The sequence below is a fragment of the Tachypleus tridentatus genome, chromosome 7 (assembly GCF_004210375.1).
Source record: "Tachypleus tridentatus isolate NWPU-2018 chromosome 7, ASM421037v1, whole genome shotgun sequence".
In the NCBI taxonomy this organism is placed as follows: Eukaryota; Metazoa; Arthropoda; class Merostomata; order Xiphosura; family Limulidae; genus Tachypleus; species Tachypleus tridentatus.
Genome location: NC_134831.1, coordinates 154,130,161 through 154,147,663, shown reverse-complemented (window position 1 = coordinate 154,147,663; position 17,503 = coordinate 154,130,161). Strand labels below are relative to the sequence as shown.

Sequence of the window (17,503 nt, the reverse complement as noted above, 5' to 3'; positions counted from 1 at the left end):
TGGGGTTATGAATATCTGTGGTAATACAAGAAAGCACACTGCTTCATTAAAATTACCATGACTCATCTCACTTAATTTGAATACTTTACAAAAATAAAATGTATTCAAGATGTCAAAATTCTGTGAACTAAGTAAATTTGAAAGAAGATAAATACATAATATAAGAAATAACAGTACTTGGATCATACACCATCCACATTACTTGAAACAATTCAATAACATTAAGTACTTAACTATATGAAACAAATCCAAGATGGGCAATTTTATTATTGGAACTGTAGCAAATACACTAACCTGTTAATACAGTAGAAATTACCTGTATTATAAACTCAATGAGCTTACTAATCCAAAGTGTGAAGAGGTATTATCTTTCCCTTGTACCTTCCACAAATATGGGTAATTTGTAAAGAATGGAGCATACACACTTGTACACTATCCCCAAAAATACTTGATTGGTTTTATATTTTGTGAAGTGATATGAACTACTTCATTCAGTTTAAATAAAGAGTGATTAAGAAACTAGAGGCAGGTGAATGAATCTACCAAAATGTTAACACTACTGTAAGTGTGAAACACTGAGGTAAAATATTTTATGTTATAGACTTTACTTGTCATTGGATGTATGTCCTACCTATAAAGTATTTTGAATGTCTACTTAGCCATAAATATCAAGAGACCTTAATACATTCCAAGAGCTATGGTAGACATTTTGGTTGGCAGTATGTCAAAATGTTAATGCACTTTGCCCCAAGGCATATACACAGCCAATACCTGTTTATCAACAACCAATACATTTTAAAATGGCCCACCCACTTCTTAATCCCATCAAACATCTCTGAACACACCCGTAAGGAGTAATATAAAAAATTAGCTCATCGTAGTTGTCAAGTCTCCAAGATTTGACCAGGGATACAGATACAAAAAACACCAAACACCTATGCAGCATAGTTAAGAGTACTGTTTGAGAAAAGAAGCAGCAAAGGAGGCTGTGGAAGAGCTTTAATGTATAAAGATAATGAATACAAGATCCTCCCTACTACTACAAATAATATATCTGGATATGTAGGGTATGGTATAGGGTTTAAAGTTAAATTCAGGTTTTTGTCAATAAAATTAATATTGGAAGTTAAGAAAAAAGTTTTCTACCTAATAAAGCAGCACATGACACTACCTGAAATTTACATGAATTAACATACAGTAAGCCTTTAAATTAGTGAGGGCTTGAGAGTCAATTCCCCACAAGTTTTCAGTGGGCCTGTAAAACATTTTCTGCCAAGTAAATTGCATGGCCCCTTAAAATCAAAACAGCCATTAGAAGTTTAATTACACATATATTGATCTAAGCATTTCTTAACCAAGCATAACTCATGACAAACCATGAATGGACTTTCCCAAATTTACAAACACTTACAGATAGAATCCACAGACATCATTACATGAACATACGTGTTCTCAAAGTAAATTCACTATTATTAATGAGAATGTCATCAATTTTTCCAATACTCAAACACTTGTATCAGCATTATGAAACTGATATATATAAAATTTGAAATATAGTGATCATATGAAATTTTATAAAGATGATGACTGTTTTCAATCAGAAAGTTACTTTTTAACTTTTCATATATGATGCCAAGCCTGCATGAAGACTCTTACAAGTGAAAGATGCACACAAGTTATTTATTGTCAACATTTTCAAAAACAGGCAAATAAAAACTTCAAACTTGTAAGCTGTTTGGAGAAAACTTTACTGTATGTAACATTTATATTGTTTGTATGCGTGATATATAAAAATTGGAACTGACCCTGTGGCCAACATGTGATCAATACATTATGTTATGTGACCATTATGAGAGAGCTTGAGTTTTATTGTTTAAATTCATCATTCATTTCATCTATAAGTTCCAAGACTTTTGCTATCACTACATATTTGGAACCAAACCACTTTCTAATCCAAATGTTAGCAATTTCCTGCTCAAGAGTTGACAATCATTATTCATTACCAACGTTTAAACACAAATCTGCTAAGTTTTTTATTTAAAAAAAAAATAAAGACCATTTCCCATCATGTGATATTAGCTTAAGAAATTATCATAAATAATGATGCCTGATATGGCTGGACAGAGCATTTGTGGGTAATGCTGTTAATAGAGGTTCTAGGCATTACAAAAAAAGAAATTATTAACACTTTTAGAGAGGAAAAACTACCACCATATATTTTAAATAACCTAGTTGGTTCTGTAAAATATAGATTTGTTCCAAATAATATGATTACAATCCTAAAGCTAATGTTGGTTACTATCAAGTGTCACTTTCTTACTTTGTGGTTTGTTGGCATATATTTACAAAAAATCATAATATCTAATCAAAAACAATTTGGGTGTTCAAAAAAAAGGTACAGACAAAAATGACTGAGTGTGCAAAATAAAAGAAAGAAATCAGAATTGGTGGCCAAACTGGTAGCTACACTTATAGCACTGATTAGAAGTTTACAGCAAATATTCATTATTTACTTAGCAGGTCACACTTTTTCTTCAACTTAGCCATGATGATGAATCAAACAAAATACATGAATCAGCAAAACAGTGAATAAATATTTGCTGTAAAATTCTTATCAATGCTTTAAAATGTAGCTACCAGTCTGGCCACCAATTTTGATTTTGTTCTTTTAATTTGCACACTTGATTCTTTTTGGCTGTACCTTTTTTTATGAACAACAAAAGTGTTTTCCATTAGAATCAAATGATAAAATGAATGCTCCATAGCTGTCCAATAGGTTGGTTATTTTGTAAAGTGCATATGTATCTGTTTACCACTTTCAGCTTATGGTGACATCTCTTATAATGACATACATGACAAACAATTGACAGAAACCTCTTATTGGAAAGAAATGGGGCATTCCAAATTTCCAGTCACTCTTCTTTTCATGATCTCTTTAGAGACCTCAAACAATGAACTAATACACAGTACAATACTAATGAGGAGTCATATGGTATATCATCCGAAAAAACTTAAGAGGGAACAAAAAGCTACTGTTATACCATGCTTGAGAGAGAAATTAAAGATCATTCACAAAATAAAAACTTTTAAATGGTCTGAAAAAAAATCATTTGACTTTCATGTTTTTTCATGAAATACAAGTTCACAACAAAGTAAAGATATATTGAAAACCTTAGTTTCCTTTCAATTTACATAACATCTACTATTTACATTCAGCAATTATTTTCTGACAAATTCCACTACAGAGTACATTTACAATGAGCTATGAGATTACTCCATAAAAATGCATGTTTTGGGGGGCCCAGCTGACTCCCTTAAAAGGAGTTATGCACAAGCCTTGTACAAATGTGACTTGATAGAGGTTACATTCATTGTGGACTTCTAAGTTCTTACTCTTTTTTTGACAGGTCATGGTATAACACTGATGGGTCAAATGACCTAAATAACAATGAAGTTCTTTAAATCTCCAACTCTTATTTTAATATTATTGCACTGTTCTCTGTTTCGATACAAAAACAAATTACCTTTTAACAGACTGTTCAATGAAATCTTCAAGTTCTGGAAATGGATCACTTGGACAAATGTACAATGTTTTCAGAGGTTTAACTGGAATATTTTCTCTTACTGTCCAGTCCAACAGTACAGTGTATGCTAAATGAAGCAAAACAGTACAGTCTTTGCCTCCATTAAAGCTCAAACACACTTCTTCTTGAGAATAACGATTAAAACATTCTTGAAGTTTGTTTATACTATCTTTCAGCAAACTAGCAAACTGAACTTTTGTTTTTTCCTCTCCTGACCCATTAGTGTCAGCCAGTGAAAATAGCTTTTTCTTGCTATCTTCAGAACTTGGAACATAAGGAGATACTACAGAATTTTTTGGTAGAAGACTGCGAAGAAATCCTTCAGCTTCCAAAACAATTTCTTCTGTATCTCCTTCTAGAGTAATTTTGTTTTGATAGGATGCAAAGGTTACTTCAGGGTAAGATCCAAAACTTACCCGGCCTTCAAATTTTCTCACTGCCTGACTCAGGGGTTCTGTAATTGTGAATTCTGTGGTTGATAAATACAAAACTTTATTGAAAAATGGTTTTGCTTCTGTTGGTGAAAATATGTTTTTCAGAAACCTAAATGAATGTTCCAAATATGCTGGTATCCCAGGAAAAATAAAAACATTTCTAACAGAAACTATTGGGAAAATTAAATCAGGGTGCTCATTATCCCACACATAATGAAGTTTGGAAGACTGAGGAACCAATGACATTTTATGAACAACATTTTTCCCCAAACCATTACCTTCACACCACTGGCCCAAAATATTTCCTAAATCTGAATTTACTACAAGTTCTTCATTAAATGCCTTAGCCACTCCAGCATAAGTAACATCATCATGAGTAGGCCCAATTCCACCAGAAGTCAAAACAAAAGAATAATGTGATGCACAAAAAGAAACTTCTGCAGCTATTGCTGGTAAATCATCAGGTACAATAACAATCCTTAGAACTTTAACTCCAATGTCATACAATCCACGGCACAAAAAATGCGAGTTTGTATCACGAGTGTGTCCTTTCAAAATCTCATCCCCTACTATAACAATAGATGCAGTATCACGAGACATGCGCTCTTCACCTGCAGCCATTTACCTCAAGTCCTGTAATAATAACAGCTCTGGTTAAATTTGATTAGTACGTAACAATTTGAAATTAGCAGTATGTAGGGTATCTAATTTAGGAAACAATAGAATCATTTTATTCTGTAACGTCTTAGGGAGAAATATTTGTAAATTCTTATCGACACTATCAATAAAAAAAGACTGCTATATGATGGAATTGTATTTATATCAATAATTTTGTTTTAAACATTTATATAAAAAACATTTCTAGTTCAACTTACTTTGGCTTTATAAAAGGATAAAAATATTGTTGTAAAACACTAAAAACATACAGGGTTGCAAAAAGTTACAAAACTTTGTGGTTTCTGCACATTTTCAATGACAACTTATTTTTTAATGACAATATGCATTTGATATGTCTCCTTTCAACAAGTGAAGTTAGATATGCTACATTTTACATTCTGCAAAAAAGAAATGCTAAGTAATACTGAGCACAATTTTTCAACGTTGCATGAGAGTAAATCTCGAATATTACCTTTTTACATAATATTACACTTTATAATTTATATCTACAGTTCTTAAAATTAATTCAATTGATAAATAATCATGAATAACTCTTAATAACAAGTCACTGGTTCTAAATAAAGATAAACATTCAATTCACACAGACCAGCTTTTAGCAGGTAGGCAACTGCCTAAGGTAGTAGAATAAAGAAAAGTTTTAATTTGACTTTCAATAGAATTGACTATCTCACACTTACTTTACATACTTTGATTGAAATAGTAAATTACTCAATATAAACAGAAAACAAGCTTCTATTAAATTCATAAAACTATGCAAGTTACAAATATAAAGAAGTAATGTTACAGATGTTTATTTTACAATGTTACCTAGAGCAGCAGAATATCTACAGCCAACTCTGGACATATGTTCTTTTAAAATTCACAAACAAAAACTCATCAAAACCAATGATATCTCTGATGTAGTAGTAAATAGTGAATACAGTGAAGAAAAATTATTTATTTTATTAATTACTAATTACGGTAATAGATCTGCATTTACTCACCTCCAGACTCAATCCTAACAAAATTATATACTGGCTAAAGCAATTAACTAGTTGCCCAATAAGAAAGTAAGGTCACTAACTTTACACACTGACAGACTGTTGTAATCTTTTTTTGTGAAAATCAAAACGGTGCCCAGTATTAATCATCGGTTTGCATATAAAGCATAACTGCTTACAGTTAATTTTATTGAAAGCTGCTGGAGTTAAAAACAAACATTAAGGTGCCAGGTGTCCACCTCTTCACTCATCAAAACAACAGATCTACCCAAAACTAAAAGTAGCTATTCATATATACATTTGTAAATCTATCTAACACAACTTTAAAATCATTTAAACTTACAAAATACACCACATTTTTCTTAGGCAAATGACTTTTCAAGTTTCTAATTCTGAAAGAATTAGTTTTTTCTATAAAACAAATCTAGATCTAGTCTGTCACCTGTTACCCTTAAATTTCAATACTGTGATCCCAAACATTTTCATTTTACCACTCAAACAGATCATTATATTCTCCAAGTCCCTACTGGTAATAATTTTAAACAGAATTATATAACTTCTTATTTTTATATGGTTTTAGAGAAACAATAAATGCACTGGAGCCTTTCTCTACAATTAATATTTTTAACAACTTCTCATTCAAATTATTTTTTTAATACCTATTATAGCATCTTGATAGCTTTTCTATCATACGGAACCAAAACTACATATTCTTCTTACACACCTTAAAGAAGTTTTATAGGATTGAATATACTATATATGCAAATCAACAATTCATGTGACATTCACAGTCAACAAAAAGACACAGTGGAATGTCACATATTTGAACATTTTGTGGGTAAAGTGAGGCTATGAAAAACTGTTAATTTCTGGGAAGGATGCATAATAGTTCTTTTCAATGCAAAGCATTGATATGTCCATGTGTTCAGATTATGAATATATAATTTCTAAAGTGGTAATATCCTTATACTTAATCACATGGTAAAACAAAGGTATATAGATCAACTTGAGGCACCAGGGTCATCAAGGAAGAGACAAGTTATACCCCAACCATCAAAAGGAGTGGTTTCTTATAACATGTGAGAATTCACAAGTATAAAGGTCAATGGCAGAAGCCATCTTCTAGTCATCTAGTCCAAACAACAATAAACAGCATAATAAAGAAAGATCTCTACCTGGCATTGAGGCCATAAGGGTACAGGTTCAACAAGATAAGGCTTCCTGTCATACCACCTGTTCAACAGTTTTATACTTCAAACAGCTAAAGAATGAAAGCAGTATTCATGCCATTTCTACAAAGACATACCAGTCAAATCACTGGATGCAGCACTTACATATTTTTTTATAAATTCATTGTTGAAAAAGCAACTGAATCTGTCATTCTCCAAACTAAATTGATTACAAAAATCATGCATAAAAGAGTGGTGTGTTTGATCATGGCAGTCTTACAGATATAATCAAGCCATCAGATAGAGATGGACTGTAGATGGTGAGGCCCCAAAATTGTTTTAATGTATTACATACTTAACATTCTGTATAACAATTTCCTATATTTACTGCATAATTTCAAATAAACTTCATAATGTGTCTGTCAGTTTTAACAATACACCATTGACCCCATTGTTTGATATTCCTTTCAACAGTAGTACAAAGTACTGAATACTTCTCATGTAACTTGGCACTATCATTACTGTTACTAACGATAACAGTAGAGTCTATACTGTAAACTACAGTAATATCTGTATAGATACAAAATATGAACAACAAATGGTCATTTGGTCCTCTAAAACATACATACACAACCCTACAAGAGAAGTGAAAATAAAAATTTTAATCCCACCCTTTATTTTTCAGGAATTAATTTATTCAATTCTTAAACTCCTATAGACACTGTCAATTTATTATCAAATTCTAATTCTATTAGAAAAAACAACAATGAAAGCCCATCATAACTGGAACCTAGATTGTTTTTTCCAAAACTTGGGTCCTCTTATGGTGTTATCTTCGGAATATAGTGCAAGGAAAGCAAAGGCCTTTGCTTAATCAATCTACTGAAGTCTTGTAAAATTCAATAAGACCACCTCATACTTTTCTAAGTGCAAATAAGATACATTATCCATCTCCACAATACACAAGTTTCAAACCTAGGTAATAAAGACAATGGAAAAAAAAAGGCCACCAGAAACAAATAAATTACACAGATTAAACAAAAAATGGTAAAAAATATATTTTGGAAAACATTATCAATAACACCTAGGTCAAACCTAACTTATGTAAGCCAACTAAGTTAATAATTAAGCTATTATTAACCCTTTCACAACTGGTCATGGTTCAAAGGACATGGCATCTAATTTGTTGACTTGTATTCAAAATTTTACTGAACTATTATCTTATCAATTTATGTCAATAAGTTTAAAAGCAAACTGTAGATTATAATTAAAACTTTAATATTATACACGAGTTAATTTCTTAATTTAAAAGTAAATATTAAAAGAACATTTAAAATATAGATTTCAGTGAGTCTTGTGGTACGTTGAATGCAGCACTGTTTACAATTAAATGTTTGTAATGTCAAAATATTTAAACTATAATTTTGTACAATTTAGAAACTCAAGTTACTATTATTGGCAAGCTAAAATATAAAACAAGAGCCTCGCATCTTTTTATTTTGCTGAGATATGGCTTATGTAAAGAATCAAACATGGTGGCCCCGTTCAACACCTTTCCACTTTTGAAATGGTCCCTTACATACTCTTACTACAGTATATGACGTGAATAACCAATCAACACTTTAGAATATCCCCAGAGTAGTTTTCTCAGTCATTTCAATCTTTGAAAAAGGTATCACATTATTTTAATCCAAGTTTTCAAGAATATAGGTTGTCTTTAGCCTATTCAAAGTTTCATATTTTTGTAAAATCTAAATAAATCTTAGTTGCTACACTTAATAAATTATAGTGAAATCCTATGATATCACTATGCTAATTTATAATTTTTAGTTATAAATATGAAGTTCCAGTTGGTCCACTATTATATTACTATAAAATATTTTAACTAATTGTGAGCGTGAAAACTATTTATTGATATTTTTCATAAATATTTTGTTACTGGTAACTTGGAAATTAAAAGAGATAAACTATTACGTGAAATACTTAAAAAAGGATCTAAATACAGAAAAGCCAAAAAATGTAATATGCAAAATGTTCTAAAATCTATTGAAAACAATACTGATGAATATCAACCTAGATGGTTTTTGAAGATTTATGTACTTAAAAAAATAAAATTTAAATTATCCCATATAAAATCAAAGAAATACCTAATAGATTTATTGTTTCATCAGTTAAAAATTAAGATTCAAGAATTAGATGAAAAATGTGTTATAGTTCCCATTGATAAGGCTAACTGTAATTTTGGTATCATTTGTGAAAAGTTTTATGCATTATTTATGATAAAAAAATCACTAGTACATAAATATTTAAACCTATTAACCAACCTAATGGTACAGTAATTAATAATTTCATTAAACCTCACAAAAACTTTATCCTAAACCAAATTCTTATATAGATTTACCTTTCCTATATGGTTTTCCTAAACTCCATAAATCATCAATTAAATTTTGATTTATTGTTAGTTCAATAAAAACAATTATTAAACTGGCTATTTTATTAAATAAATTAATCAATATTAATTAATTAATTAAAATTAATTAATATTTTATTTAATAAAATTAAAAATAAAAGTGTTAATCATAAAAAACATAAGTTTGGATAACTTAAAATAATCAAACATTTGATTTCACCACACTGTACACCACAATTCCATTGAAATATTTAATTTTTGTTATAAATTAATTAATAGAACAGTTCTGTTATTCTTTCATAGAACTGGAAAAAAGAAAATATATATTTTATGTTTTTGGAGCTAAATTAAGTTTCTGACTTTATAATTATATATTTTTCAATAACCAGGTTTTAAAGCAAGTAATAGAAGTTCCAATGAGAACTTACTATTCTTTTTGTATTGCAGATTTATATTTTTATTTTTATGAAGCAGGTTTATCAAAAACTGCATAAACCCAGATATTTTTGCTTAATTTACAGGTATGTAGATGATTTAATTAGTATAAATAATTCTGAAATAAATAAGGTTATTAACACTGTTTATCTGGTAGGCATAGAAATTCAAAATTCTTCAATACCTAATAGATTAAATCAATACCTTTAGATTTAGAAATTAAAATAATTGATAATGCTCTCAATATAAATATTTTTCATAAAGAAAATATTTTGTTTTCCAGTATATGGTTTATCCTTTTTTAATAGTAATGTACCATACCATATTCAGACTTTGTAAAATTTGTAATAACTTACAATATTTTATTATTGATTTTGAAACACTGATATAAAAATCAATATTTAATAGATTTGATAAAATTATTAAAATATTCTATGATAAATATAAAAATGTATCAAATAAGCATAAAGAAATAGTAATATCTTTTTCAATAAGTTTATTTAATTTATTCATTCATGCATGAAAATGTTAATTTACTAATAATACTTTAATGGATCAACAAATAAATTTCTACTTTCTCTTATTCGCGATTCAGTTACATTATAACACAAAGAGTACAATACAAATATAATCAAGCTATCTTTCTAAGTTTCTCTAAACCTAACCCGACGAGTTGTCTGCGTAACATCTTATTAAAAGCCTTTTGCATATTTAACAATGGCATATTAATAAAACAAATACACACCTTTAACATCATGAGAATTTGAAGTGACATCCTTAAAAAAAAACAGAGCAGCATGACAATTACATATCCAAATTATTTGAGTTTATACTGTTATACTCACACAACACTTTCCTAAAGGTGAGTCGTCCTACATACACGTATACTTAATTAGGCTTAACATTATTCACTAGCGTGGATTTAACATCTTTTTTTAAAATTTGAATGCTCGATGAGACCAAGTTGGTACTTCTCAAACATCGCAAAATGTAAACCAGTACCATCTGCTTAAAGCGTTTCACATTTGTAGTACATGAGTTATACTGAAATTGTGCCCTATTTCACTTGCATTTTTAAGTACCTATAACGAGGTAGGAGCGACGGAGTGGAGTTATATCTAAGTCAACTTATATCTCACTCCCAGTTTGCCCCCGAATAGGAAAGGTCAATATCCATATTCTAAGTTTATCTAAACGGAACCACAACGGCTTAAGCTGTATGCTATTTTTTGTTTACAAATTTAGACATTTGTTTTATTGTTTGGCCGAATGAGATTTGACGTCATCTGACGGATATAGCTTAATGACTGGAAATGTCTTAAAAGTTTAGGAAGCACTTCAAACACTATAAAACGTGAGTTAAGCTAGAGTGTATTACGAGTAATAATTAAGGTTGCGAGCTTGTATCTCCTGCTGGGACGGCAGTAAGTCTTCGGATTTACAACGTTAAAATCAGGGGTCGATTCCCTTCAGTGGACACAGCAAATGACCCGATGTGGCTTTGCTATAAAAAAAACACACATAACACATGTAAGCTTATAACTGAGGTATATTCAGGTAAACTTAGTTAACCTTAAAACAATGAAATAGGTCCGTTTACTTTAATATCAGAATTTTCGACAAGATATTTATTAAAAATAGTACTAAAACGCTGAATAATTAAGTTTGTGAGATTAAATAAGGAGGCTGAAAACAAGCAAAAACCTGATTGTGACTATAGCCTCAAACAATATCTGTATCTTGCTTAGAGCCGCAAGGGAGGAGCGAATGTACTAGCTCTTAGAATTTGTCCCCGGGACTTGGATGGTACTCTTGGGGTAGACAGATATTAAGGGAAGGTGCTGAAAGATTCCACGTTGACAGATTGGTTACCTACGGATGGTGGCACTTCGCAAATACAAATAATTTACTTGGCTCAAGACGTAGTGGGGGAAGGGGTAGAAGACCACCTCTTGAGACACGCCTCTCAGTACCATTTCCCAAACAAACAACAAATACAATGTAAAGTCCCAGGGAATGCTCACCTCATCACTATCCCAGGCTCTATTATGCTTACCAACTTGAATATACCAATTAAAACGCTCACTTAAATATGACGGTACCGTGAAGTTTTTTCGAGCCTGCTCTTCTTCTCACCTCTACCTATTAAAGTCAGACTACAAAGTATGGTGGCAAAGAGAAGGTATACTGTAGGATGTATTTGGACGGGCTATTATATACTGACTCTCTCAAATCAGGTTGGGACAACAAACAATAGAATTATATTGTGAAGAAAACTTTTCTTATGAACAATGCTCTGACTTTGTTCATCTCCCATTTAACGTTATCTCATCCAGCTGCACAGCCTGATGCACACAAGCTCGGACCTGGTTCTTTTTTGGTGATACTTGTCTACCTTGTCCATGATAAGCCAGAAATCTTGATCTGTGATTTCCCCATCATCTAGAACAGTGGACACGTGGTCTGTGATCATGTCTAGTTTTGCCGCTGCCAGCATCCAAATCTCGCCATACTTTTTTTGGCTTTAACAAATTTACCAGCCATGTCGTGTTCCCAAAGGCTAGAGCTACTACTTTCATGCCCATAATGACTAGAGTTGCAATAATAGCAATCTAGACAGTCATACCGGTTTGCAGGAAATAAACTTCCTCAGGCTGATAGGTTAGGAGTGATACAACTGACTGAAAGTTGATTTGGTCCCATAACTCTAGTGGTGTGGCATCCATTATATTGTAACCACACTTGGAATGGTTATCTGACCCATTGCTGAAGGACCACTCACATGCATTATCACTACCTTACCTATTCTCTCCTGCCCAGACAGTGATATATGGCTTTCAAGAGTCTAAGTAGTTTTTGGTGGCAACATCTTGTGTGGCCTTGGGTGTAAGTCCGTGGGTTCTGTGTCCTAAATTCTGGCAAGACACAAACTTTAGGTCAAGCATAAAGAAAGAGAAGCCCACCAGAGACAGGCGATTGTAGAAAGTTTTAACCACATGGTAGAAGAACACCTTTCAGGCACAAATATGCCCACTTTGATAAAAGTATCATGAAATGATACTGCATGTAAGGGAAACACCAACCAAGAGAATAGAAAAGCCAACTACTTCTGCTAGGCGCTCTGTTAATTTTAAAGATAAAATCTGCCTTCTGATGTGAGTGTTTGCTACCTGTACCAGTCTCTCCTGGTGTACAGGCTTGTGTATTCTGTTACAAAACCTGAAGACCTTGTTTGGTACTATCTTCCAGGTGGGTTGGCTCGTGATTTTGTCCATGAGAAGCTGCTGGTTGTCTCTAGTCAGACGGTGTTGCTGCCTGATGGTTTATTCACGTGTTAAGTGATGTAGTCCCTCTTTTTGGTTACACTCGTCGGCCTACACTGAACTGCTGCATGTCCTATGGCACATAGACCCACAGCATTTCAATGTTACATGCAACACAGCAATTTTTCTGGCTTTCTTTCAGGTGAAGAATGTAGTTGATCATCTGATTGAACCTTTTGAATACTTTGGCCTAGTCCTGGCGTTTGTAAGACAAGAGGTTGTTATTTTTCTGAATAGCTTTCCTAAAAATTTTCATGTTCTACTCTATGAGCTCTTTGGGGAAAAGGTAACCTGCTGGAGTTGGTTCATGTACTCAACCCTAAATACGGCTAGGTAAGCCAGCTTAGACTGCTTAAAGTAGTCATCAGTTGTCCAGACATTCTAGGGGCTTTGATAGTGAGATCCTTGGAAGAATGCACTATGAGGGCAGAGCCAAGGTACTAGTTCTTGGTCTTGATGGCCAGTTAAACTGCTTCTATGGTGTTCTGAACAACATAACTGGTGACAAGTTCTTCTCTGTTTCAAGTCCCAGGGACTATCACCAGGATATTCTGTTTCCTATTGTCCTTGGGATAACAGAAGAGAGGAATTGGGGCGTCTGGAAAGCAGAAGGATATTTTGAGCTTGATCATGAATAGCTTTGGAGCTAGTGAGAATGTGGTCACCTGGCTCCCACTGCCTCACAAACTGGACTCACCCAGAGCAACTTGGAAGAGTTTTTTTCACATTTCTTGGCACTGAAACCGGTCTTGCTTGAGGTGGTTAGACTTCTTAAGTTTTTGGAGGGCTCATATTTGGCTTGTGGTCGACGTCGACTTCTTTGTATTAATCCACATCTTGCTTCAACCAGTCATGTGGCATTTTGTCTGCAATTAATGGTGGCTAGCTTTAGTTACCACAACATATGACTTGGAGCCCTTTCTGTTCCAGCTAGTCTACTGAAATTTAAAAGATTGGATGGAGTATTGTGCAACTTTGTCCCAGATTATGATTCATGGGAAAGATTTCTGCCCCATGCACTTCAGTGTCCAATCATTTTGTCCATTCCATCAGAAGAAGCTGTGGAAAGCATGAGTCTTAATGCCCTTTTCTCGCATTTTCTTTGCCAAGGGATGGACTAGGATAAACACCAGAGGGTCTCTGGCATTAAAGAGCTCAATTGCAGGGGTTGTTTTGCCTGATCGTCCATCAGCATTGAGATAGGACATTCTGTGAGTTGCTAAGGGATCATCGTTATGGAGCACCGTACTAACTGGAATGTTTTTAGCCTGCTGCCAATATTTTGCCAAAGGAAAATGTGCTGCATGGTACTGTGATATGTAAAGGATTTCTCCCCTGTTGCACCACTGGATAAGAGGAACTGGCTTAAATTTTGTACCATCATAGTAGCATGTGATACACGACCCATAAATGCAACACCCACAGTTTGGCTTTCCTTGGTAACCTACCACATTATTAAGCTTGTAGAGAGCAGTTTTTTCACATAGATGTTTTGGGTCACTATCTGGACAAAATCAAAAGGCTACAGCATGGAGAGGATGTTGATGTGAACATATGCCAACATACTGACATAGAGGTGATTGTACACGGGTTGAGAGCCATTATAATATGTTAGATATATATGAGCCGGGGTCCACCTCTCAGGTATGCTTACAAAGGTACCACCCTGATGGGTATCGTGCATGAGTTAGCCAAGTTTATTAGGATGTGTAACCAGGCAGTGGGTAAAATGCTTACCATCAGCTTTTGCACCATAAAGTTGTCAATAACGCTGCACCTCTGGTACCTGTCCACAGAAAGTCACACTTCCTTTTGTTTTAAAGGAGATGATGACCTCAGTGACCTTTCAGTCAGTCAAGAGCCTATTGTCTTGGAGATACTTCAGCAACACTGTTGGGACCCATCCACACTCATCAAAATTCTTTCCAAAACAGGCCAGGATCACTGGGTGAACATATGTATTGAAAGTCCAAGAGTGGATGTAGGACAAAGCGCTATTGATTGCAACCCAGGTCATCACACTTCCTGAATAACCAAAGCATTTGAAATAGGGTTGAGCTTCACCTAGGTCTTGGACAGATGAGGGGTAGCACGCCTTCATGTTATTGGAGATGAAGTCGTTGACGTAGTTGATGGTGGCACTCTGGCTTGAGCCAAGTAAATTATTTGTCTAGATGAGCCCCTGCCTGCATAGGTAAATTACTTGCCTTCAAGAAAACCTATCTGTGTAGGTAAATTATCTTTCTATGTAAAATCTTGCAGCACCCTTAACCCAATTTCTGTCTGTCCCACAAACCCAAGCCCACCCCCTGATGAGAGTCCAAAGAGCTGGTGCATTTGTTTTCCAGCTGCTCTTAGAAAAATGAACAGGCTGATTTGTTATTCTCTTCAAACTAACTTCTTTGATATTGTATATAAGATTATTTAACTTCAAAGTTTCGTAATTTGCAGGTAACATCAGATTTTCTCAGAATGACTTGTATTATAACATGATTAGTTATTATTGTTTAAGCATAGAGGAGATATAACATTGAGACACCACTTAAAATACCACTGAAGGCACACTGATGTCCTACTCTTGCACAACATTCAGCATTAAACCAATGCTCCTATCAGCAAAACAGATCTTCAATATAACGAGAAGGAGCAATAGAAGCTAGAAAAACATTAACTTAATAACTTTATTGATCATGTGTTTCATGATTACCGCACTTTTATAAAGTCATAATAATACTGTATTAACGTAAAAAGATAGAAATATGTTATAAGTTTATGTATGCATATATTATTATACCTTTATTTACTGATTTTAGTAACATAATAATAAAAAATCATATATTAAGTTTCTATACAATTCTATCATAAACACATGACAAAATTACTTGTTTAGTTGTTTTATTTCTTTATTCTCTATGGTAGGTAATATTTACTTTGAGGAGATGTTGTTCCTGTCTGCTTAAATAGTAAAAACTCAATAACTGCAACGTACTTTGCTAGTCAAGTAAATTATATCTGTAAGTTACATCCCATGAATGATGTGAGAGAACAACAATCATGTGAAGACATCCTCACAAAAGAAAGAATATAAAGTTTCATTTCGAATTGAAACACGTTCTTATTCACAGTTATAATTCGCCATCTTAATATTTAGCTCAACAGAGTTCTGTTCTAAAGAAGAATGAATGTTGCCAACTAATATACTGAAGAAGTAGAAGTGATTGTCCTAGTTGACACAGGATTTGTGAGAACCTGAGTAAGCTTTGCAATTTTAAGTCCTCTGACTTAGACCAATTCTACAGCCAGTGATCATAACCTCGTTCTGGCAAATGGTGATAGACGACATTAGAGGAGATATTGGTCTCCAGCATAGTCTAGTTAGAAGGCAGCCACAGAATTAATGTAGTCATTTGTGGTCTTTGATGTATTGCAGAGCTTGTCCATCAATATTTCCTATGCAATAACAGAAATGATGCTCTATTAAAAGATCATACAATGCCAACCTGCAAGGAACAGTGAATTGGATGAGTGTATATAGAAAAGGGGATAATAGTATTTCCATGTACAGAGATAGCGCTCTGCAGTTTAATCAAATACAGTATTATGCATCGGTGCTATGTAATACAGCTATAGAAGCCATACGAGATTAACTGTTTTCTGTCCATAACAAAGACACCATTAGCTTACATAATTATTCATCCAACAAGGAATGAAGTATTTTTTAACTATGGGCGATTGGCTGTCACGTTGGATGTTGGAAAGGTTCTAAGTGCTATCAACAACGTAGATGTAGTTGAAAGAAGCAGTAATACTAGGTTTTCAGCCATTACTTCACCACCAAAATAAAATACAGGGTTGCCACTACTCTTGAGATATTTAGTTGAGGGTTGTGATGACAAACTAGACTTAAAACATTGATTTGGTGGGTGCATATACCAATTTATTTATAGGAATGTACAGTTGAATGGGTTAATATTATTGATTTAACACAACAAAGATAGTTGTGATGTATGTCTGATAAAGTAATTGATGTGCAATCTTTTGTGGAGCACTAGAAATATCACAACTGTAGAAAAACAGTGATGCTGCAAGATGGAGTACACTTTCTTCTGATAGTGCTTGGTCTTCTCCAAGAGTAATTTTCAGAAAAAAGGAAGATACGTCACGGTTCTATATTGATTTTAAATGTATGAATGTGGTAATTCGAATGGACACCCTTCCTTTAACTTAAATATATGACCATCTGAACATGTAAAAACGTTTCCTTTGGCCTTGAATCTGACATCTATATACTTGTAATTCGAACAAGATGAATTTTGAGCTGTGCCATTTGATGTGTGTAATGTACGAGTTATTAACTGGCAATACTTGGTTATATCACTCATATTTCGGTATGTGACCACACTTAATTCTGCATCTAAAAATATTGTTTTTGTGTCATATTATTTGTAATATGTGGGCAATCTCTTAAAGACTATATCATTTTCATCTCT

The 17,503-nt window shown here is 33.2% G+C and overlaps 1 protein-coding gene across 6 annotated transcripts in view; it reads right to left on the bottom strand.

Moving 5' to 3' along the window:
* Nucleotides 1-10,996, bottom strand: part of LOC143256945 (FAD synthase-like) — a 49,829-nt gene extending 38,833 nt beyond the window's left edge. For 2 of the 6 annotated variants that reach the window (XR_013031635.1, XM_076514857.1), the window contains exons 1-2: nt 10,436-10,996; nt 3,525-4,651 (exon numbers count right to left, since the gene is read on the bottom strand). Coding sequence is in view for 3 of the 6 variants with exons in the window: in XM_076514857.1 (XP_076370972.1) it covers nt 3,525-4,639 (1,115 nt within the window). In the remaining 3 variants the exon portion in view is untranslated. The remainder of the gene's footprint in view (nt 1-3,524; nt 4,652-10,435) is intronic. The other 4 variants (XM_076514855.1, XM_076514856.1, XM_076514853.1 and 1 more) reach the window with 4 other exon arrangements.
* Between the last annotated feature and the right edge of the window lie 6,507 nt (nt 10,997-17,503).